This window comes from Procambarus clarkii, chromosome 63 (genome assembly GCF_040958095.1).
Source record: "Procambarus clarkii isolate CNS0578487 chromosome 63, FALCON_Pclarkii_2.0, whole genome shotgun sequence".
Lineage (NCBI taxonomy): Eukaryota > Metazoa > Arthropoda > Malacostraca > Decapoda > Cambaridae > Procambarus > Procambarus clarkii.
The window spans coordinates 19,928,346-19,950,405 of record NC_091212.1 but is presented as its reverse complement, the minus strand read 5'-3'; the positions used below and the strand labels follow the sequence as shown (position 1 = coordinate 19,950,405).

The 22,060-nt window shown below is 45.2% G+C and overlaps 1 protein-coding gene and 1 long non-coding RNA gene across 3 annotated transcripts in view; one reads left to right on the top strand and one right to left on the bottom strand.

Annotated features, from left to right (window-relative positions):
• Positions 1 to 16,524, top strand: part of BBS1 (Bardet-Biedl syndrome 1) — a 185,598-nt gene extending 169,074 nt beyond the window's left edge. The window contains exons 11-12 of one of the 2 annotated variants that reach the window (XM_045760603.2): positions 3,644 to 3,778; positions 14,833 to 16,524. In XM_045760603.2, the coding sequence (XP_045616559.1) occupies positions 3,644 to 3,778; positions 14,833 to 15,006 (309 nt within the window). In that variant the 3' untranslated portion in view covers positions 15,007 to 16,524. The remainder of the gene's footprint in view (positions 1 to 3,643; positions 3,779 to 14,832) is intronic. The other variant, XM_045760604.2, reaches the window with a different exon arrangement.
• A 100-nt stretch (positions 16,525 to 16,624) lies between these two features.
• Positions 16,625 to 22,060, bottom strand: part of LOC138354482 (uncharacterized) — a 19,959-nt gene continuing 14,523 nt past the window's right edge. The window contains exon 2 of the long non-coding RNA XR_011223578.1: positions 16,625 to 17,585. This is a non-coding gene — a long non-coding RNA (uncharacterized lncRNA). The remainder of the gene's footprint in view (positions 17,586 to 22,060) is intronic.

Here is a 22,060-nt window from a genome sequence, read left to right as displayed (position 1 = left end):
GCACGATTTGCATCTTACTCCCTCTCTAACAAATTAAAAAGCTGTTGTTCGTATGTCTCATTCAAAAGTAAAACCAAAAAGAACCTAATTTCATCCTCATAGTTTTCTACCTAGTGCTTCAAACTCGCTCTGTATATTGTGCTACCCACTCCCCCAATATACAGTGGCGCCTCGATTAACGAGTTTAATCCATTCCGGCACCGAGCTCGTCATGTGTAAAACTCGTCTTGTGAAACAACAACAAAACTGTAGTCGGAGATGTCCGAGAACCAGCAGGAACGCTCGTTTATCGACGGAAAGCTCATCAGTCAAGACATATTTTCTGCGAGTGGCTTATTCGTTACTCAAAATGCTCATAACTGGAGTCGGTCGTCACTCGAGGTTCCACTGTATGTGCCCAAGCCATACAACTTCACCATTGTAATCACTGCTATCATCTTTTTTCATGATTATTATGTTGAATGCCAATTTTACTACAATGTATAGTACTGTACCTAGAAATAATTCTCAAATTATGCTACAATGGACCTGTTGATAATCCTCAAAGTTTACTATACTGTACCTACTAATTTTCTTCAAATTTTCTTACAATGTTCCTGTTGACATTTCTCAATTTTGCTACAAATTACCTACTTAAAATTATCTGTTATCTGGACCTGTTCAAAACGCTATGCATGTTAATTGCTTTACAAGAATTAAAAAACTTCAATGCTATATATTCTCAAAAACCCAATTTACCTACTTGAATATATATAAATAAATAAAATAATTAATTGTCACTTAATGAGTACGTTAGCTTCAGGGATCCCCCGGGGCTCACCCAGAAGTATGGCGTATCATTACATTCAGCGCAGGTGTTTTTATAGCTCTGCACTTAATCTTTTCCAGTACAGTTGTTGTATTTGCCATCTTATTCAGCTTTTCTCTTCTCTAATTCATTGTATTACTATTTACACTCCTATGGATCTACACATTAACCCACTATACAGTAGAACCTCGAGTGACGAGCTTTTCAATTTATGAGCATATTGAATAACGAGCTCGCCGATCACCAACAATTTGTCTCGATTGGCGAGTGCTCGTTTGATTAACGAGAAAACGACATGGTGCGTTCCTGCTGCTTCTCGCACATTCACAGACGCCTCGACGATGCAAATAAATTTTTTTTGTTTAAAGATGTTAATGATGCTGGGATGTAAAGGTGGGTGACTGCTGTGATGTTGCAAAGCATTGACTTTTTTTTGTAGAATAAAAAAATGAACAAATTTGAAAAAAAACAAATGTTAGAAAGGTTCGTTCGGTGTTTGTCAGGTAAGTTGCTCCATGTTTCTTAAAAAAAAAAAAAAAATGAAAAAGAACAAATATCAAAAGGTTCGTTCGGTGTTTGTCAGGTAGGCTGCTCCATGTTTCTTAACCAGTTAACTGCGCCAACCGAGTATTCTCGGTCGGTGGGAAACTTCGCCAACCGAGAAAACTTTTTTATTTTTTCGTACCCATTCTATATGTGTGCGAGGTTGGTTGTGTACTAAATGGACTCTTAGGACCTCCAGTGAAACAGTGAGAGGCAGCCAACTTGGAAAAAATTCCCAGAATGCCCTAGGGCTACTGGCTGGGTTAGTACTGAGTGAGCAACCATGGGTGGCGCACGCCCCTCTGGCTCCCAAACACCTGTCAGACATGGTGTTGAAAGATCGCGCTCTGTCAGTGAAATTCAAACCTTATTGTTTGAAGAATATAAGGGGTCATAATATTGGTGAAGCTAGGCACAATAAGGACCTGGCACAGAGGTCAGATGCAAGTGATACAGCACCTATGAGGAAGATATAGCGAGCGTATCCAATTGTAACTCTGAGCCCTTACCCACCTATGCTATGCTATCTCCAATTTATTTAGATGATACATAGATGAATCGTTTTCTGCGTTCAGTGATGATGTATCTGATACAAATAGCATAGATGAACAGTGTTAGCGGCTTCCACGGTGGTGTTTTTCATAGATATTTTTAAGAATAGCTGAATCTCTTCTTGACTGACGGACACTCTTTGAGGCTCGCTGAATCTCTTCCTGTGTGGGACCTTACAAAGCGATCTTTTCACGACTACCTTACAAATTGATCTTTTCCTGTAATCTTTTCAAGACTACCTTACATTTTACAAGCTTGGCTACATATCACCTATAGATACTAATGCCAAGGGTGTACATGAGTGCGTTATTTGCAAGCACACAGAATGAAGAAACAGGAAGCGAAAATCTATCTTTACGTTCTACTGTATACATGTTGTAAAGGACAAATATGCATCATATACGATAAAAAAACAAATAAAACCGCATAAGAAATACATAGAACAAACAATTGAAAATATATTTATGGCAACACCCGGTGCTTGAATGGCCCGGGGAACCGTATCTGGGTGAGTCACACACGGGTGACCAGGCCCTGATAACGTCACAGCGCACCTTGTCCACGTCCCCACAACCAAAGTAAGTGGAATTTGGTATTTATTTTTACATAGACATGTTCAAGGAAGGGAATTTATCATTTTACAAAGTAAACATAATTTTTTGGAACACTTTATTTCATGCGTATGGGGAATTTCACAATAAACTCGGTGCAGCACGGTGGTTAAAAAAAAATAAAAAAAAAAATGAAAAGAAATTGAAAAAGAACAAATGTCAAAAAGATTCGTTCGGTATTTGTCAGGTAGGCTACTGCATGTTTCTTAAAAAAAAAATAACAAAAATAAAAAAAAATTGAACAAATTTAAAAAAAATGGACAAATACCACAAAGGTTTGTTCAGTGTTTGTCAGGTAGGCTGCTCCACTATTAATAAGTAAATGAAAAATACAAAACAAATTGAACACATTTGAAACAAAGAAAGATTGTCATAATGGAGCATCCTGCCTGACAAATACTGAACGAACCTTTATGGCAATTGTCCGTTTTTCATATTTTTTCAAGTTTTATTTTTTTTTTTTTTTTTTTTTTTTGTAAGAAACATGGAGCAGCCTACCTGACAAACTATGAACTATAAAAACATTGCTATAACATTGCTATAAAACATTGACTATAGAACATTGCTATAGCACATTGCTATATAAAAAAAAAAAATTGAACAAATTTGAAAAATGGACAAATGTCATAATGGTTCGTTCAGAGTATGCCAGGTTGGATGCACCATTATTTAAAAAATTGAATATCATATTGATGTTTTTCGGTGGTGGAATGGATTATTTTTATTTCCAATATGTTAAATGGGGAAATTCGTTTTGAAAGACGAGCATTTCACATGACGAGCACGGCGCTGGAACGCATTAAATTCGTTATTCGAGGTACCACTGTATTTCTTTTATAGTTAAGTACTGTACTGTAATTATTAGAAGAAAGCATGCAAACTTGTCTGTTGGACCCTAATGTATCAGGTAATGATTGACTAAAAATTGATATACATGTACTGTACTGTAAATATAAGTTGTTTTATGCAGAGAATTTTAAATATACAGTATAAAAACAATTTAGGCATAAATGGTTACAGTAATACTGTACAGTACTATATACAGTACAGGTATATCAAATTACTGTCATGAAAATTTTTAGAGGGGATATTCTGAAAGAGATATTGAAGTAAGTCATTTTGCTTCCAGGTTTTGGGATTGGGGCCAACCTTTAAGCTTCGAGTTGAGCTACAGAATACTTCATCGACATCCCCATCTTTACAACTGGCTGTTATATTCCACTGTGATGATCGTATCTACAATGTTAACAAATCTTATATTCAGGTATTGAGTGCTTTTCTGTGAGGAGCCCTTTCGGCTCCCCGGAGCTATTGGGCTAATGTGTGATATATTACACCGGGGCATTAGTCTATGGAGTTTGACCTACTCGGGACCACGAGCCAGAACCTGGCCCCCTCAGAAAGGTTGCAGGGAGCAATGGCCCTGGAAAAAAAACCCTGTGGTTGGAGGTTTTCGTTATCTCCCATCGACCAGAGTTAGGCATCCAGAAAGGTAGGCATAACAAAACAAACCCCACATGGTAAGAAAAGCATAAAGAAAAACTGAACAGAGAGGCAGAACTCCTTCCAATCCCAAGGAAACAAGCAAACAAGCAAACGTCACACTGCACTGCTGCGCCGCTCGTCTGCGCAGCCCTCCCATTCCCGCACCGGCTACCCACACTCTAGTTCATTAACTAATGTGGTACGGGGGTGGATGTCTTCTCTGGCCTCAATTTCCATAGATGGGGTTGCCTTCATGGCAACTGCAATGTTGTTGTGTGTGGTGGCCAGGTGTCCTCATCAGAGCCGGGTCTGCATGCACCTAAAGGCATCCTTCCCTAGGCATCCTGTAAGTACCTCCCTTGTGTGTTAGGGTTTCCTTCCCTGGTGCATTCGGGAAACCATTTCTGTAGGTTTTTTTTTTGCTGCTCAGCATTTATCCTGCCCCTGGGGCCAGCTGGGGTTTTGTGGCTCTTGTTTGGCCTTGCATAGGGAATGGTATTGTGCTGGTTGGGGAGTCAAGGTGTTGTGCAGCCTGCCTACCTATGCGGCGGTCAGTTCCTGTTTCCTTTGGGAACGTTGTACTTTTGGGGGGTTTTCTTTTGTTTTCTGTGGAAAGCCCCTTCGGCTCCCCGGAGCTATACCGAGCTGATTGTATATATTAGACCGTGGCAACAGTCAGTCGAAGGAGTTTTAAGCCTACAGTGAACCAGAGCCAGAACCTGGCCCCCTCAAGAGAAGCTCGAGGAGCAATGGCCTAAAGACACCCCCATGTAATTGGAAGCAGTCTTTGTCTGCCATCTACCAGGTCAGGCACCCAGAAAGGTAGAAATTTCAAAACAAACTACTGCTGGTCAAAAATTGCAAACAGAAAGCCGAACTAGCAAACAGAACTCCGTAATGAAAAACAAGGAAACAAACATGACATCACCACAACTGCCACGCCACATCCGTCTGCGCAACCTCCCCCTCCTCCCCGGCAGGGGGATGGCGGGGGTCCCAGACCTCCACGCGAGCAACTCTCCTCAGTTCAAGAGGCTGTTGTGTTGGTGACAGTCGATCACTCTGGCTCTACTCTTTGCGCAGTGTGGTGTTGTTGCTCTGTTTTGGTGGTGTGTGTGAGCCAGAAGTAACACAAGAGTACTGGGGCTGCATGCACCTAAGGCTACCTTCCCTAGGTGCCTCGTAAGTACTGCCTTTGTGGCCTCAGGGTTATCTTCCATGAGCCGATCATGAGCAGCTACTTCGGTGTGGTTCTGTTGCTGCTCGGTGAGAGCCTGCCCTTGGGGGTTCAGCTGGGGAGGTTCTTACTCCTGTTTGCCCTTGGGTAGGAGGTAGTTTCGTCGCTGGCTGGGGCGAAGGGTACTGTGCAGCTGTCTGATATACGCATAGCGTCTGGTTCTGTTCACCTGGAGACATTGTGTTTTTGCAGGGTTTTTCTTATGATTTGCCTGGTGGGGGTCTGTCTGGTGTGGCGGTAGGACCACTACCACCAGGCAGGATTATTTTGGTGGCCCTCCACTAGGTCCCCATGCTTACACACGTCGCAGGGGTTCAGCTATTAGTTTGCTTTGTAGCTCTGGGATAACTGGTTAGCAGTACCTCGCCTAGGCTTCCCTTAGCAGTCTGCCTAAGGGTCCTGGAAACCCCCCTTTGGGGCTCAGTTGTCCGATGTAAGAGACTTCCAAGTCCCACCTCGCCATGTGCGAGTTTGAAGGTTGCTCTGTCCCCTTGTCTCAGGGTGACACTCACCATCTGCCTCCGCCTTGCTACCTGTTGGGGTCAGTGTCACCTATGACCTGGAGTCCTACTACGAGTGGTGTTCTTTGCTTGTACCCCATTCACCCAGTCCACTGAGACTGATATTTGGGTGCAGGCAGCTTTAGCGTTACATGCGAGATTTAGGTTGCAGCAACGTGCAAGATTGGTTGTCTTTCTGGATGTCCCGCAGCTGCCCGGCTGAATTATACTGGTAGTGAGACTCGGGCGGCTTCGGGGATTGCCCCCTTCCAGATTGGCGGCGGAGGCATTCGAGCCTGGTCCTCCTGCCAGAGCTTTTGGGCCATGCCAGCAGGCCCCATTCATCTCTACGTTTCCGGTGGACTCTGATTTTTCTCCAAAGGCAGAGGGTTTGGAGGACAGCTCAACTCCTGGTCCGTACATGGAGGATTCCAGGGCGGGGGAGGAGTTGACTTGGGGGTGCCTGGGCCCCACTTATCCCTGCTTGGGTGTTTAGTACCCCTCAGCACGTGGCTTGTTGTTACAGGGGGAGGGGTTTTTCTATCCCCCTCCCTGTACGATTTTGTTTTGAATTCGACTCCTCCCCGGGTTCGGTTCCGAGTTCCCTTGGGTTCTTCGGTTCTCTCCTTCTGGAGGTTTTTGACTGCCTGCATCCCACCAAGGAAGGTGTGGGAGGCCCTTGCAGTTTACTTCCTGCATCCCACCAAGGAAGGTGTGGGAGGCCCTTGCAGCTTACTTCCTGCGAGTCCCGGATTACGCCTCAATAATGAAGATGCCTTCTTTTGAGTTTGGCTCTTCTTTTCCAGATTGGGTATGTTACAAGGTGCCAGAGTCTTCCTGGCTGGCAGACTGCCTTTTTTTTTCATTGCGGGCTTGGCTTTTGTCCTGTCGGATTGTGCACTTGAATGGCAAGAGTTGACTACGGTCATTCATGTTTTCCTGGGGGGGCGAGTTGGAGCACCTCGATGCGTGCTTGTTCGCCCCCCGTCCTTCCTTATGATGTCAGCCAGGTGCGGCTTCACGTGCAGGTTCCCCCCCTTTCGGCATCCCTGGTGGCCGAGGATTTGCTCAACCGTGGGCATTTGGCTTCAGTCTTGCAGTTCTTTTCCCTGCTGGAGCTGTCTTCGGAGTGGCTCGTGGTGGGTGTGGAGGAGCTGGGTTCTGGACCAGTGTCTGATGTAATTGCTTTGGTAGCTTGGGCACCGGCTGCTTTGTTGAAGTTGTATGCGTCGTTTCTTAAGGAGGTGGTGTCTGTTCTTCGCTTCTCGTCTTACGTGCTAACAGGAGGTGCTTGTCCAATTTTTGGAATCATCTTGGGCCATGGCTCTTAGATTTTCATCCCCTTTTCTGGGGGGAGCCCCTTTGGCTCCCCGTAGCTATCCAGGCTGAATGGATATGTATAACTTTCTGGCATCAGTCAAAGTGCATGGAGTTCTTGCCTACCGGGGACCATGAGCCAGATCCCAAGATCTGGCTCATGCCCCCCCTCTCAGAGAGGCACGAGGAGCAATGACCAATAGAAACCCCCCTTGTGGTTGGGAGCATTCTATGTCTGCCATCGACTGGGACAGGCACCCAGAAAGGTAGGTGCCCAAAAACAAACCCCTATTCTGGTGAAAATATTGCTACCAAAAGCCGAACGAGTGGACAGAACTCCCAAAACAAAAATAGCAAACTAGCATGATGTCATCACATCACCGCGCCGCCATCTGCGCAACCCCCCCCCCCCCTCCCCAGGATGGGGAAGGGGGAGCTCCAGACCCTCCGCACTGGCGATCCAACCAGCAGTTCTTGGCTGATGGGTGTCTGGTGTAGTCACGTGCCTCTGGCTCCAGAATTCTTTGTCTCAGTCCTGTGTCTGTGCACTCCTGAATAGCCAGGAGTAATATTCTGAGGTACTCGGGCTGCATGTGCCTAGGGCTACCTTCCCTAGATGCCCTGTAAGTACTGCCCCTGGGGCTTGGGGCCACCTTCCACAAGTCACCTTGGGTTCTGCCTCCGTGGTGCCTTTTACTGCTCAGTACTTGGCCGCCCTTGGGGTCTGCTGGGGGTTTTCTTGCCCTTGTGTCCCTGGGTAGGAGGTAATTATTGTCACTGGTAGGGGCGCAGGGTACTGCACAGCTAGTCTTCTAACATTATAACAGCCGGCTCTGTTCCGTCTGGGTACGTTGTCCTCTTACGGGGTTTTTCTTTTGTTTTGCTTTTCTGCCTGGTGGAAAGGTCTCCCTTCTTCCCTTTGCTGGTCGGGTTCTGTGTGTTCTTTTGTTTTGGTGGTGTCTCCCGCTAGGCCCCCATGAGTGGACACGTCCCGGGAGTTCAGCTTTTAGAGGTTTGTTTGGTAGACTTGGGCGCCGGTTCACAGTACCCTGCCTGGGCTTTCCTTAGCATGACACCATGGCTAAGGGCCCTGGGAAACCCCACGGGGGCTACGTGGTTTGATGGTTGTGACCCCTGAGTTCACCTTTGTGTCTTGCAAGGTTGAAGGTTGCTCTGTCCCCTTGTCTCTGGGTGACACTCACCAGTTCTGTCTCCGCCATGCTGCCTGTTGGGTCGGGGATTCCTTAACCCAGAGTCATGTGACGTTTGTCGTCTGTTTGTACTCCAGTTCACTCCCAGGCCTCTGATACTGTTATGAGGGTGCAGGCAGCAGTCGCATTGCAGGCTAGGTTTAGGTTGCTGCTACGCGCTTGGTTCATTGCAGCCCCGAATGCCCCGAGACTGCCCCGTTTTGGTTGTTGGAGTCCCTTGGGGGTGGGAGTCACTTCGTCTCTGGTTCCATCTGCTTCTCCTGGTTCTTCCCCCTCGGTTGTTCATACAGTGGTACCTCGGAACGCGAGTGTCCCTGTATGCGAGTTTTTCGGAATACGAGCCGGATTTCCTTGGAAAATGTGTCTTGGAAGGCGAGGGTTACCTCAGAACGCGAGTTTGTTGATACGCGTTCAGGCCGACCTAGCACGTGGTGGTACGGCGATCGTCGCCCCTCCGCCCCTCAGTTTACCATTGTCTCCTGCCCAGTGACTATCCCTCCTGAATTCTTCACAAGGATTTACAGTTTTCTGTCGTTTTTTTGGCCATTTGAGCATAAAAGTTGTTATTATATATCTCGCCATGGGTCTCAAGAAAGCCATTGATAAGGTTCAACCTAAGAAAATAGCTGAGTAGAGGCAGTAAAGGATGTCCCTTCTTGATTAAGAAAATGTGTGAAGTATGGGAAGAACTGCAAAGTTCTGTTGAAAAAAACTCACCCAGATAAAGGGGTGAGTTTTCTAGTTCTAGTTCGAGTTTGTTCTAGTTCTAGGTCCTCTTCGCTACTACTTGTTTTCTTTCGATTCTCTTTTTGCCTTATTTTGTATTCCTTTTGTCGAAAATAATTTCTTTCGAATCGCACCACCCGGAGGGCGGGTGGTGCGGTTCATACCTCGGGCGCAGGGACCGGGGTGGCTGTTTTATTTTGGGGCGGTGTACACGTCTTGGTGTTCCGCGTCCTGTTTCGGAGATTTTCTATGCCATTTCACTCGTCTTCTCTCTCCAGTCATTGCCCGCAGATGCTGGAGGTGTTCTGGATTTTTGTGTGGGAAATTCACCTCGATTCTTTTCTCCGCTTATGGGTGTACAATGGCTTAGTGTGGTGCCACCACTGCCTCTGTACTGCACCTCATCTTCTGCTGGGCTCGTATCTTAGGACATACTCCGCTAGCGTTGCTCCTGGTATATTGCTCGGCTCCACTGTGTTGTAACACTGTCATGTCTCCGCTCTGCAGGTAAGATTGTGCAGTCTGACGACATTCTCGGCCAGGCGCTGGTTCACAGTTTTGGTGGGGGTGTGGGGTGTTGTGTGTTTTGCTTGGCCACTTTGTGTAGTCTTGCTGTGGCCTTCCATGGTTGGTGTATCTGGTTCTTAGTTCCACTGTTGGACACAGCCTCGGCATTCAGTACCTTTTGTTTAATCTTTAGGGGCTTGAATCTTTTCTCGTTATTCATTGTACTCTCTTCTTCCTGCCAGTTTTTGTCCTCGCCTAGTGGTCCTCCCCTAGTTGTGCTTGCAGGGGTTGCGCTCTGGCTCTTTGGTCCCACCGCTCAGCTGTCATTCACCTGGTGTACCTGTTCCTGAGCCTCTTGGGCATTTTCATCTCTACATTTGGCGCTGTGTCTGGTGTTTGCCTCCGCCACATCGCTGGCTCAGGCTTTCTATCTGTTACCTGCTCTGACGCTGACTGGGTTCTTTCTCATGTCCTTGTGGCTCCTTTGAGTATTCAGTTTCCGCCTGTGTCCCCTTCTTTGCATACTGCCCGTGTTACCTAGTTTATCTTTCTCTACCCTGTCCATTCCTCTGAGAATTTTGTGGGTAGTGTTCTTGTCTCCCCTTCCTCTTCTGTCTTCATGTCATAAGTTGCATTTCCGCAGCCAGTCCTTGTCACTCTTGCCTCTTAGTTCTGGGGCTAGCCTCGTGGCATGCCTCTGCACTTTTTCCAACGGGTACGGGCTCCATGCTGGGGCTGCATACTCCAGGTTTGGTCTTTTGTATGTGGTATACGAGGTGCTTGCACTGTCTACGGGTGGGTGTTGCTTCCGTTCCCGACTCCTGCCCCTACGATTCCTTTTCGTTGAGGCTAGGATTATGGTCCTGGCTACTGCTTTTGTGTTCCTTTCAGGGACGTTCTTTTTGTTTTTGTGCGGTACATGTTCTCCTCATATATGCCTCGGTGATGCATGTGTCTTTCTTCCCTACTGGTGCTGTTTGCGCTGCTCCTGCGGGTTGCAGGGTTGCTGTTTTTCGCTTCGCGTTTCGGTTTGTGGTCCTCATTCATGGTTGGCCTCTTCCTGCTGTCTGGTGGCTGTTCCTTCTGGGTCTTTGCCGGCCTTGGTTGGGGGCGCTTCTTTGTTAAGTGTCCGATCCTGAGAATCTTCCTGCGACTCCACCTCTTTTTGCAGTTTGGTCCAACCCTGTACCCGGCTGGTTCGTTCTTCCCCTCGGGTCTTCGCGGCTCGGGATCTTTTATCTCGGGTTCTCGTCTCTTGTGTGGGTGCTGGTGGCTTCGTTATTGGTCTCCCACCTGCGTGCTTTGTCTCGGTGACAGTGTGTAATTCCTGGCGGTCCTTCTGGTCTTTCCTATCACTGCGTAGTTGTATTACGGTCTCTGATAGGGTTATTTTGGCCTTCCTTTCCGGGTTGTTTCGGGACCGTCGATGGGTGCCGCATGCTTTCGCTTCGTCTCAGGTGGCGCTGGCGGGACCGCTCCTGCTTGCGTTCGGTGTTGCTCTTTCTTCTGCTCTGTTCCGCTACCTGTCTAGTTTGGCAAGGGGGTTTTCTAGGGCCATTGCTCCCTGAAACCTCTCTGAAGGGGCCAGGTTCTGGCGCTGGTCCCTGGTAGGTCTGAACTCCTTAGCTAATGTCCCGGTCTAATATAATATACATTAGCCCGATAAGCCCTAGGGAGCCTCCGGGGCTCACCCAGAAAATGGCGTTTCATTACATTCAACGCTGGTTTTTTCCTCTCGGATTCTCCTTGTGGTGAGTTTGGGAGGTGCTTGTCACGTACCTCCTGTGAGACCTGGGTTATGCCTCTGTGTTGGATCTGGTTTTTGTTTGAGTTCGGTTCCTCTTATACTGATCAGATGCATTTCGAGGTTCCAGTGTCTTCATGGCTGGCAGCCTGCCTTGATGACTGGTTGGTGTGGGCTCCCAGCTGGTCCACTTGTCTGCTAGCCTGGGATATGGTTATTTCCCAGCTTGTCGGGTTTGGGTTCCAGGTACATTGGTAGAAGTCCCAGTTTGTTCCGTCACTGGTTCGGACTTGGCTGGGCCTCATATTGGATTCTCGGGCTGCGTCTGTCTCTCTTCCTTTTGCAGCTCTGCTCCAACTGCAGTTCTGCTTTCTGGTGTTTTTGAGGGGGATCCGGATCACTTGACTGTTGCTCGAGCAGCTGTGCAGGAGCCTAAGTTTTGGCCTTCTGATTTATCCGGTGGACAGGATTTGACTTCAGAGGCTGTTCTGGTATCTCCGTAGTTGCCTCTTTTGCCTCACTCACGACCGCTGGGTTCGCACCCTGAGGTTTTTGCATTGGTTGCTGCATCACCAGCTTCCTCTTCGGGTTTTCGGAGTTTGGTGCCATGGCATCATTCCCGTCCCTCACTTGATGTGTTCCCTGATGCATCGTCTCGCGGTTGGGATTTGTGACCAGTACTCTCTAATCCGGCCTGGTGCGTTGGAGTCTGTTTTTAAGTCAGGCTCACAACACGGTGCGGGAGTTTGTAACAGTGTGGCAGGCACTGCGCCAAATTTGGCTTCTTTTAGGTTCCTTGATATGGCTCCTTTTCCTGAACCACGGGGACAATGGAACACCGTGGTTTGTTGTCTTCACCTTGGGGGGTTCTCTTTGGTCTGGGGCTCTTTGAGGTTGCTTGCTTTGGGTAGCTCTTCTGCTGAGTTCTCGGGGTTTCGTTCTCCATGCTATTCCCATTTGAGGCGTGCCCAGCGTTCTGGCAGACAGCATGTCCTGGGTCCTTCCTCCTTTCCCAGAGTGGATGGTTGACGCCTGACGTTGAGTCCTTTAAGTGGCTTTGCCTGACGTACGGTTGCCTGGAGGTGGACTTCTTCTCGTCGGCGTGGTTTCGGTATCTCCTCATATCCGTGGAACCGTTCCTCAACTGCGAGGCGGTCACGGTAGATGCTTTTCAGCCGTGGGGCTCTTTTCAGCAGGATTGAGATGCTTTTCAGTAGGACTGGTCGAGGTTGGGGTTTCTATACCTCTTTATCCCGGTCCAGCTGTTGCCCCAGGTTCTGGTTCACTTGGAATCCTATCAGGGAGAGGGTTCTTCCCCAGCCTTGGTTTCAGGTGCTGCTTGCGTGGTGTCCGAACCCAGGGCGTCTTTCCATGACTCTGCATCTACCAGCAGATTGGGCCAATGAGCTACCTTGCTGGTTTGATTTACTGCTCTGCACTTTGCATCTGGTCTTTCTGGTGAGGGTGTATCACCATTTCTATGGTAATCAGGTGGCTTCTATGATGGTGTCTCACCTGCGGTCTTTTTCCAGGAGACAGTATGCAGTCTCTTGGCGATCTTTCCATCATTTCCTTTATCTTCAGGGATTTTTGGCGATTTCAGATCGGGTTGCTTTGTCCTTTCTTTTTTTGGCTTTTTCTGGGTCGATATATGATGCCAAATACTGTCGCTTTGTATTGTGCAGCGTTGGCGGAGCTGATCCACCTTGTGCTCGGGGTGGATGTTACTTCTGCTCCGTTCTACAAGATTTCAAGTATGTTTTTTCACCTCCAGCCTGCTCATGTGCCGCCTGAGCCTTCCTGGTCTTTGGATCAGGTTCTTTCTTTTCGTTCTTCCACGGCGAGCACCGCAGAAGTCCACAGTGCTCGCTGTAGGTTTTTGGTATTATGTCTTGGGTTGCCTGTTCAGGTGCAGGAGTTTTCGAGGTCAAACTAGGTCCTGGCCCACATGATATCTCGTGAATGTTCCAGGCTCTTTCCTGCCTTGTGTGGATCTGGGGCATCGATCATGGCCATTGGTCTCTTCTTCGACTTGATCAACACCTGTAATGTTGCTGCCTCCAGGGTAAGTCCCTGTTTTTCGTTCTCTGTGGGTAGTAACTTTAAGGAGCCGGTGGGGTTCCCCACAGAAACCCAACGTTGAATATAATGAAACACCCTTTTCTGGGGGCTTCCAGAGGCTCCCTGACTCCCTCCATCCCTCTGGTTGGCAGTTTTTCCATCAGGCGTAGAACTGAGATGGTGGAGGTTAGCTCGCCTGAGCTGCTTCCCCCCCTCCCCCTTATCAGGAATGAGGTGGTTATGCTAATGAGTGGCAGTACTAGTTGAGGACAGGGTTACTAGTTTTTCTTTTCTTTCAGCAGGAGTTCCTTGGCTGTAGGTAACAATTTTACCAGCTAGTTGTTTGTTTTGGTTTGCCTATCTTTCTGGATAACTGCCTTGGTCGATGGCGGAATATGACATACAGGGGGGTACCTCAGTTTTCGTAATTAATCCGTTCCCAGAGACGGTATGAATATCGAAAAATGCGAATACCGAGACGAATTTTCCCATAAGAAATAATGTAAATTGAATTAATCCGTTCCACACCCCCCAAATTTTACCAAAAAAATACATTTTATACAGAAAACTACTAATAGTACCTTACCTTTATAGATGACTCTTGTTGGCATATGGAAGACAATGAGTAGGGGGGAGGGGGAGGAGGAGGAGAAGTGTTAGTGTTTGGAAGGGGGGGGTCCCCTTCCATTATAACATCAGGCAGTGATGACATTTCTGGCATACTCTCTCTCTCTTATGTTTCGCACGCATACCACTAGGACCTGGTTGTGGCTCACTGCTCTCTTGTCTTACTAAGAGTCTATAGACACTTGTTTTTCCCCTATGTTTTAACACTTGTCTGTAGTCAGACATCACATTGTTTCACTTTGAATGATCTCTTGTTTTTCCTCTATCGTCATCCTCACAACTATTTTCTTACGTTAAATATTACCACTGATTTTCTATGAACCCATGGCGTGATATATAATAAGAACTTTTATGTTCAGAAACCAAAGTAGCACAAAAACAATGAAATTCTTCACAAAGAATTCAAGCGCGATCATAACTAGGCGGGAGACACTGGTAAACTGAAGCGCCATGCTCGCAGTGGACCTGTACTTGAATGTACAAACGCCGAGCACCGGGGCAAACAACGAGTACCGAATCAAATTTTTCAGGGAAATTGAGTACAAGTACCGAAAAATATATAAATAAATGTAAATGGTGTATGAGCACTTTAAAGTGTTCATACGCCATTGCTCCCTGCACCTCTCTGAGGGAACCAGGTTTTGGCTCGTGGTCCTTGGACGGCCTAGGACCTCCTGTGAATGACGACCCCAAAATAATATATATCACATATCAGTTCGGATAGCTTCAGGGAGCCTCCAGCGCTATCCCCAGAAAAGGCCGTTTCATTAAATTCAGCGCTGGGTTTTTAATGCAATACCAAGTCATGTCAAAACATTATATTTACTCTTAAAAAATATAATACATAAAATATTAGATATTAACTAGAACCTTCAATATTCACAGTACTTTTGTCTTTTTCAGATACCAATTCTTATACCTGGTGTCATCCATGTGGTGGAAACACTGATCACATGCATATCAGAGCTGGGTATATCAGACACAGTGCGTGTATTTGTAGTGAAGGGAAAGGCATCAAGGCCTTTGCTCACCGCAGTCATCAACATGCCAGTTGCAGAAGTCTTCATGGGTTCATAGACATCATGCTGAAATAGAATATTAATATAAGCGAGGATTAGCAAGGGCAAAATTTTTTTTATTTGATTTATTTATATATTTATTTTTTACAAATATAGAGTAGTAGTAGTTTCTATATGGACTATATCTATAAATTATACAGTCACATTAAAATGCATTAGTCAAGATTTCATGATGCTTAACCTTCGTACTGCACGGTTTTTATTGTGACATTCAGGTGGTGTGCGGAAAATAAAGTGTTCCCCCACTTTTTTTATATTTTTTGTAAATTGTTAAAATCCCTTCCCTGAATATGTACATGTAAAAAAACTATACAAAACTACTTACTTTGGCTGTGGCAACATGGAGAAGATTCGGTGTGACATCATCGTGACATCACCCGTGCAGGAAGCTCCAAGAGACAGTCGTTCAGGCGAGTCAAAACTAGCTAGTTGCCACAAATATATTTTCATTCAATTTTTTTAACGGATTTTATTGCTTTCTAATTATTTTTTTATCGTATCTGATGTACATTTGTGTCCTTTACAATATGCATTCAGTAGAATGTTCATAATGTTCAAAAAACTTTTGATAAATGTGTCACTATTGGGTCAACAAAACGTGTTTATTGTTGAACAATATTACTTGTTCAATTTTCATTTTATTTACAATATGTACACTCACACACACTGTATTACACACTCAGTACTTTGGAAGTGAGTGACAATGAAAGAAGCAGTCCATGATATTCAACATGACTTTGCACTTGATGCATCAGGTACACACAGATTTTTGCTTGCTATTTCTTTGTTCTGTGTGTGTGCAAACAACACACTCACATACACCTTTGCTTTAGCTCCTGTAGGAGGTATGTAGCCAGGCCTGTGAACTGTAAGGAAGTCTTTAGCACCCAGTCTGTTGGGAGTTATATATGGTAGTTATATAGGGTCTTGTTGGCACATGAATAACTGTCCTTACACTGTCTCCCTGACCATATTTAACAAGTAATTGTGACAAGAGAACATGACTAAAAACACGAATTGATGATTTCTTGCCTGATTTCACCAAATACATGTCGAAACAGTTCAGCACTGTTATGTCCACAAGGTGAAAGAACAATTTCTTTGTCCACTTAATACTTTTGCGAACACACTCGACGGCACCAACCATCATGTCACATTTATCTACCAATCTCATATTTATATAGTAGTCAATGACACTATCTGGCTTATACAATTTTCAGTATCTTTCAAACTTCATTTTACCACTGTCAAGCATTTAACCAGTGTGAATAGTTGTCAACATATTCACTTCATGTTCATTCAGCCATGTCCCCCCTTTTTTGTCTTTATTTTTATTTCTTCTCAACACATTTTATTCTTTATACTCAATTAGTATTAAGTTTTAGTTATTAATGTTTTTCCTGCCCGAAACGCTTTGCGTAATAGTGGCTTTAAGCATTGTATGTACTAGCTCTATCTATAAATTGGCAAATCTCTTGTATGTATGTACCTTACATGAATAAACATTTTATTTTTTTTTTATGTTTATCTACCTAACACACTGATAAACAATTACCTACACCAATATTAGTATAAAAAACTGGCATTTTCTGATCAGGGGGAAAAAGACACAGGCAGTTTGGGGCTTAATTTATTAGTAAAATAAATTCTGCAGAACATGTAAATAATATAAGTAGGAATTAACAAATGTAACATGTCTATGTCTGAGCACTAATATTTAACTTAAAATGTACCCCCGTAGTAAGTAAGAGTAAGCATAGCCTAGTGATATGGCAAACACGTTCTGCAGGAACCTAATGGCAGATGAAATGTAATTAGAACTAGGTATAACAGTCAGGACACAAAGGGGATATAAAGTGCATAGACACATAATACTTAACGGAGCCCGACCAAGACATAATGGTAAATCCTAGAATTAACAAGCGGGCAGAAAATACCTAGTGACTGGGGAAAGACTGATATGACAAATGGGAGAAGTTTTTCCCAGGTTGTGAGGCCGGCTGCCAAGGAATAAGGAGAAGGGTTTCCTGACTAACGGTAGGGCTTACTAGCACCTAGAATGGGCAAAGTATTAGCTGCGGACAGCGGGACACTTGGGGACCGGCGCTGCACCCCCACCGCAGGCCAGCTGGCCGGCCCCCCCCACCCCCCCCACGAAGGGCAAGGCCCACTGGCCGCAAGGAGGCCTCTCAGAGTGGCAGAGCAACAACATCCCGGACGTAGTCAGCTGGGGGTTCCAGCTGATTGCTGGACCCTGGACCTGCCATTATCTCCGTTGGCGAGCCTGTCAAGAGAGCTGTGTGGCTCTGCCAATTCTAAAGGTATGAGGGCATGGTCGGCTGGAGGCGAGCCTAGCTCTGCGAGGGCGGCGCGAAGCGCCCTCTAGAAGTCTTGCCTGTTCACTGGGCATGGGCTGGGTAGAACTTGCCTGGGGGGCTCGCTCACCAGGCTAGGGTATGCGTGTGTCCCACGCTGTGCTTGTAGGATCCGAAGAGTGCTGATTTCTGACCATGTAACGATACCTAGTCCAGTCAGAGCGTGCGTCGACTTTTAGTCACGTAGATCACCTCCCCCGGGCTGAAAGATAAAATGTAGTAAGGGTGGGCAGAAGCGGCATGCAGTGGTAACATGACAGGCAAGAGCACAGACGAGAGGTAATCCCTAGCTGAACCGATACACAGGAGACGAAAAACAGGGGGGAGGGGGGGGGGGGGCGGCCAGGAGCCGGAATTAAAAGATTCCTTAATTAAACAGTCCTGGATGAATAAGATTTTTTCGTAATAACTATACTGTAGCAAGGAAGGGGGCTAACAGTTCTAAAAATCTTCCAGCAAACGGAAGGGGCGAAGTACCTTTGCTGGGAGAAAGCCAGTAGGAGAACAGCAAGGAAGCACAAAGCAACTATATATAAACAGGTATAATACGAAACACTGTAAATCCTGATAATATAAACAATACATATACCATAGAACGGGTATATACAACAAATCAATATATACATAAACCATAAATGGAATAAGAACCAATTCTTAAAGCCATATCTCAACTCAAGTGGCATTAAAAGTGGCATTCTCAACTCAATCAACAAGAAACATGAATATGAAAAGAAAGTTAGGATTGGCCTAGTTTCAAAGGAAGTAGCTAAAAGGTACTCATCAATGCTTACCAGTATCATAAGAAAGGCAAAACTTGCATATTATGTGAATAGATTCAATGAAGCAAAAGGCAACATGAAAAGCACTTGGAAAACTATCTCTAGTTAAGGAGGTTGCCATGGAAGTGGCTTCCTCTCAGGAAGCAGCTAGATGTACTAGCCAGCTGATAGAGAGAAAAAGAGCAGTAGTAGTAGCAGGCATTAAAGAGCAAACAGGGACCAGACCAAAGGAGCAGAGAGACAAGGACAAAAACATGGTTACCAAGATCCTTAAAGAGGTAAGGATGGAGAGAACTGAACAAAATGTTGAAAAGGTTTTCAGGCTTGGAAAGTACAACAAGGACAGAGACCGAATGATAAAGGTGGTATTCATGAGCGAAATCACGAAAGAGGAACTGTTAGCAAGGAAGAGCAGTCTAGCAAATGTAGAGAAGTTCAAAAAAGTAGAAGTTCCAGCCTCCCCCCTCTCACCCCCCCCTCTCCCCCCCCCCAAGCCCTTCCTCCTCCACCAGTCTCCTCATACCAGATCCTCCCAGCTCCCGCTCACCCCAAACCCCACAGGTCCCCCCCCCCCCAGAGGAGAAGCAGAAGAGAGTCAGTTTCAGGGTAATGTACTCGAACATAGATGGGATCACAAGCAAGGCAAGTGAACTAAGGAAAAGAGCGCAAGAAGTGAACCCAAGAGAACAAGAAGTGTAATCGGACTCACTGAAACAAAACTCTCTGGAATCATAACGAATGCCGTGTTTCCCCAGGAGTACACAGTAAAAAGGAAAGAGAGGGAAGGTAGAGGAGGAGGCAAAGTGGCCTTACTCATGAGAAAGGAATGGAGTTTTAAGAAGATGGCTATCCTGGGCTGTGAGGGTTTCAGAGACTACATAGCAGGCATCATGACAATGGGAGGACCAAGAATAGTAGTAGCAGTAATATATAACCCTCCACCAAATGACAAAAGACCCAGTCAAGAGTACGAAAACAACAACATGGCAGTTAACACTATAATTGAGAGGGCAGCGTCTGCTGCCTATAGAAATAGATCTCACTTGCTCATCATGAGGGACTTCAATCACGGAAGGATTGACTGGGAGAACAAGAAACCGCATGGAGGTGAGGATACGTGGAGAGCCAAACTACTGGAGGTGGTGAATAGAAACTTTTTAACCCAGCATGTCAGAGAACCCACAAGGATGAGAGGAAATGACGAATCAGCAAGACTCGACCTGGTCTTCACCCTGAACGACTTTGAAATAAGAGAAATCGGTTTTGAGGCCCCAGTAGGAATGAGCGACCACAGTGTATTGGTGTTTGAGTACCTGATTGAAGAAGGGTTATTGAACTCGAGGAGGGATACCGAAACCAAAAGGTTATCATATCGAAAGGGAAACAGTGAGGAGATGAGAAAATTCCTAACAGATATAGCATGGGAAACTGTGGGACATTTGGGGCTTGACTCTATTTATTTAAATATTAATGTAATGAAAATCAATTACGAAGGACCACCCACTTTTATAGTAAAGAGGGAAACTAATAAAATATGATCATTAGAAAATTCCTAGATGAACCAGTAACTATGGATAAAATACTAGAGAATATGATCACTTATATAATTAATGGGCTGTATAATTTAACTGAATCAAAGCCTCAAACACCTACATTGGGGGGTTATTACTGGAACTTCATATATGTCCAGGAACTAGTGTGGTTCGTGCACCAGTTCATTATGCAATAATCTAATCCTATGACCAATTATAGAATCATTATATTTGTTACCAATAAGAACATAGATTATGAACATGAGAAATTAATAATTATAATAAACACATGCTAATCCATAAAACAGTGCTCCGCATGAATAATACTACAGATAATGGAATTAAAGGAATACGGAAAGGGTCTTAGCTTGAAGACGATTTCCAAGACATCGGTTATGCCTCATCCTCGGAATCTCCTGAACTCATCATGGAACACTGGGAGAAGATTAGCACGGGAAATGACAGCTCGGGGAAGTCTTCACACACGCTGCAAATCAAATTATATTCAGTAGCAACAGATTAAGCTGCTAGACATCTATGTTCAAGAAAATTAAATCAAAGAATGGAGGCAGATAATAACCTGTGGTTTTTTATAGTCGCTCTGCGTGACGACAAGCTACCCAGCTATAACCCCCTCCTAAATGATGCATCAAATGGGAATAAAGGTACTTAGCTAATAGGGCACTGTGTAAGTTAAGGCTTGCCGAAGTTCGCGTCCTAGGTTCAGGCGTCGTTGTAACGAACACGTGGTGTCGAGCCTAGCCTAGATGTTGACGCGCTTCTCTGGCCAGTCACGTTGTGCTACACGGAACAAATTTAACAGGTTCCTGGCTGAATGTCAAATTAAATCTCTTGACAATTCAACAATTCAACAATTCAACACGATGTATAAAGTGACACTGACACCAGCTAAGTTGTTGTCTGCAAAGGTTCTTCACACCTCACAGTGGCGACTTTCGTCTGGAGCTCTTGGTGGCGTCTACCCTGGTGGCTTGGGTAATGGCGTCTCTCTCTGAGCGCGTCGCCTCATGTACTCGCGTCTCCCCTGCCCCGCTCCGCGTCCCGCATTTGATACACAAATTATTTATTACGAATATTATCATTTCTCGCAGTTGTGATTGAAATGCTCGGATAAGGACGGGTTTATTATTCAGAGGAGTTAAATATTATTATTTGCCCGTTTTACGATGGTAAACGAGCAATGGAGATGAATTAAAGTCTCCCCAGGGCATTCACGCGTGACGTTAAATTTATTACCAGATAACAGTTATAACTATAACGCTCTATTTGGCATTAGTTGGGGATCAGTTTATCTGTAAATAATTATCACACAGAACACCGTTGTTTTATAGAGAATCAAACTCAATTCTCAGACACACTGGATATAGTTATGTTTATTATAATGGAATCTGACTCAATACTGGCGTCTGGTGACGTAAGAATTCTAGCCTTATTGTACAGATGTAATTATTAGTACATGTGAACTCTACGTTTGGTTAATTTTAATTACTACAATGATTAGAAGATTTAGTAATAATTAATAATAATACAACAGTGTTGTATTATGTTGGAAATTTCCAACAGAAACAGAGCTCAAGGAAAAGACGGCCCAAGATGTGATGAACTACATCACGCAAAAGTGCAAGGACGCAGCAAACAAGTTTGTCCCAGCCCAAAAGGAAAACAGTGAAATGAAGATGAGAAACCCATGGTTTAATCAGAGATGTAGGCTAGCTAAGCAGCAAAGTAAAAGGGCATGGAGAAACTATAGGAAAAACAGGACACTGCAGAGCAGAGAAGGATACCAGAATGCCAGGAATGAATATGTCAGGATGAGAAGAAAGGCAGAAGACAATACGAAAATGACATCGCAAGCAAGGCAAAGACTCAGCTTAAATTGCTGCATAGCCACATCAGGAGAAAAACATCAGTAAAGGAACAGGTTATGAAATTAAGGATAGGGGCAGAAGGATTCACTACAAACGACAAGGAAGTGTGTGAGGAACTGAATAAGAAATTCCAGGAGGTCTTCACCTTAGAGCAAAGAGAAATCCCAGAGATAAGAGAAGGAATAGCTAACCAGGAACCACTGGAAGAGTTTGAAATTACCAGCGGGGAAGTAAGGAAGTGTTTACTAGAGTTGGATGTGACAAAGGCTGTAGGCCCAGATGGAATCTTCCCTTGGATACTAAAGGAAGGAGCAGAAAAACTGTGCCTACCACTCTCCATAGTGTATAACAAATCACTGGCAACAGGGGAACTGCCAGAAATTTGTAAAGCAGCTAACGTAGTCCCGATATACAAGAAAGGGGATAGAGAGGAGGCACTGAATTACAGGCCAGTGTCCCTAACCTGCATACCATGCA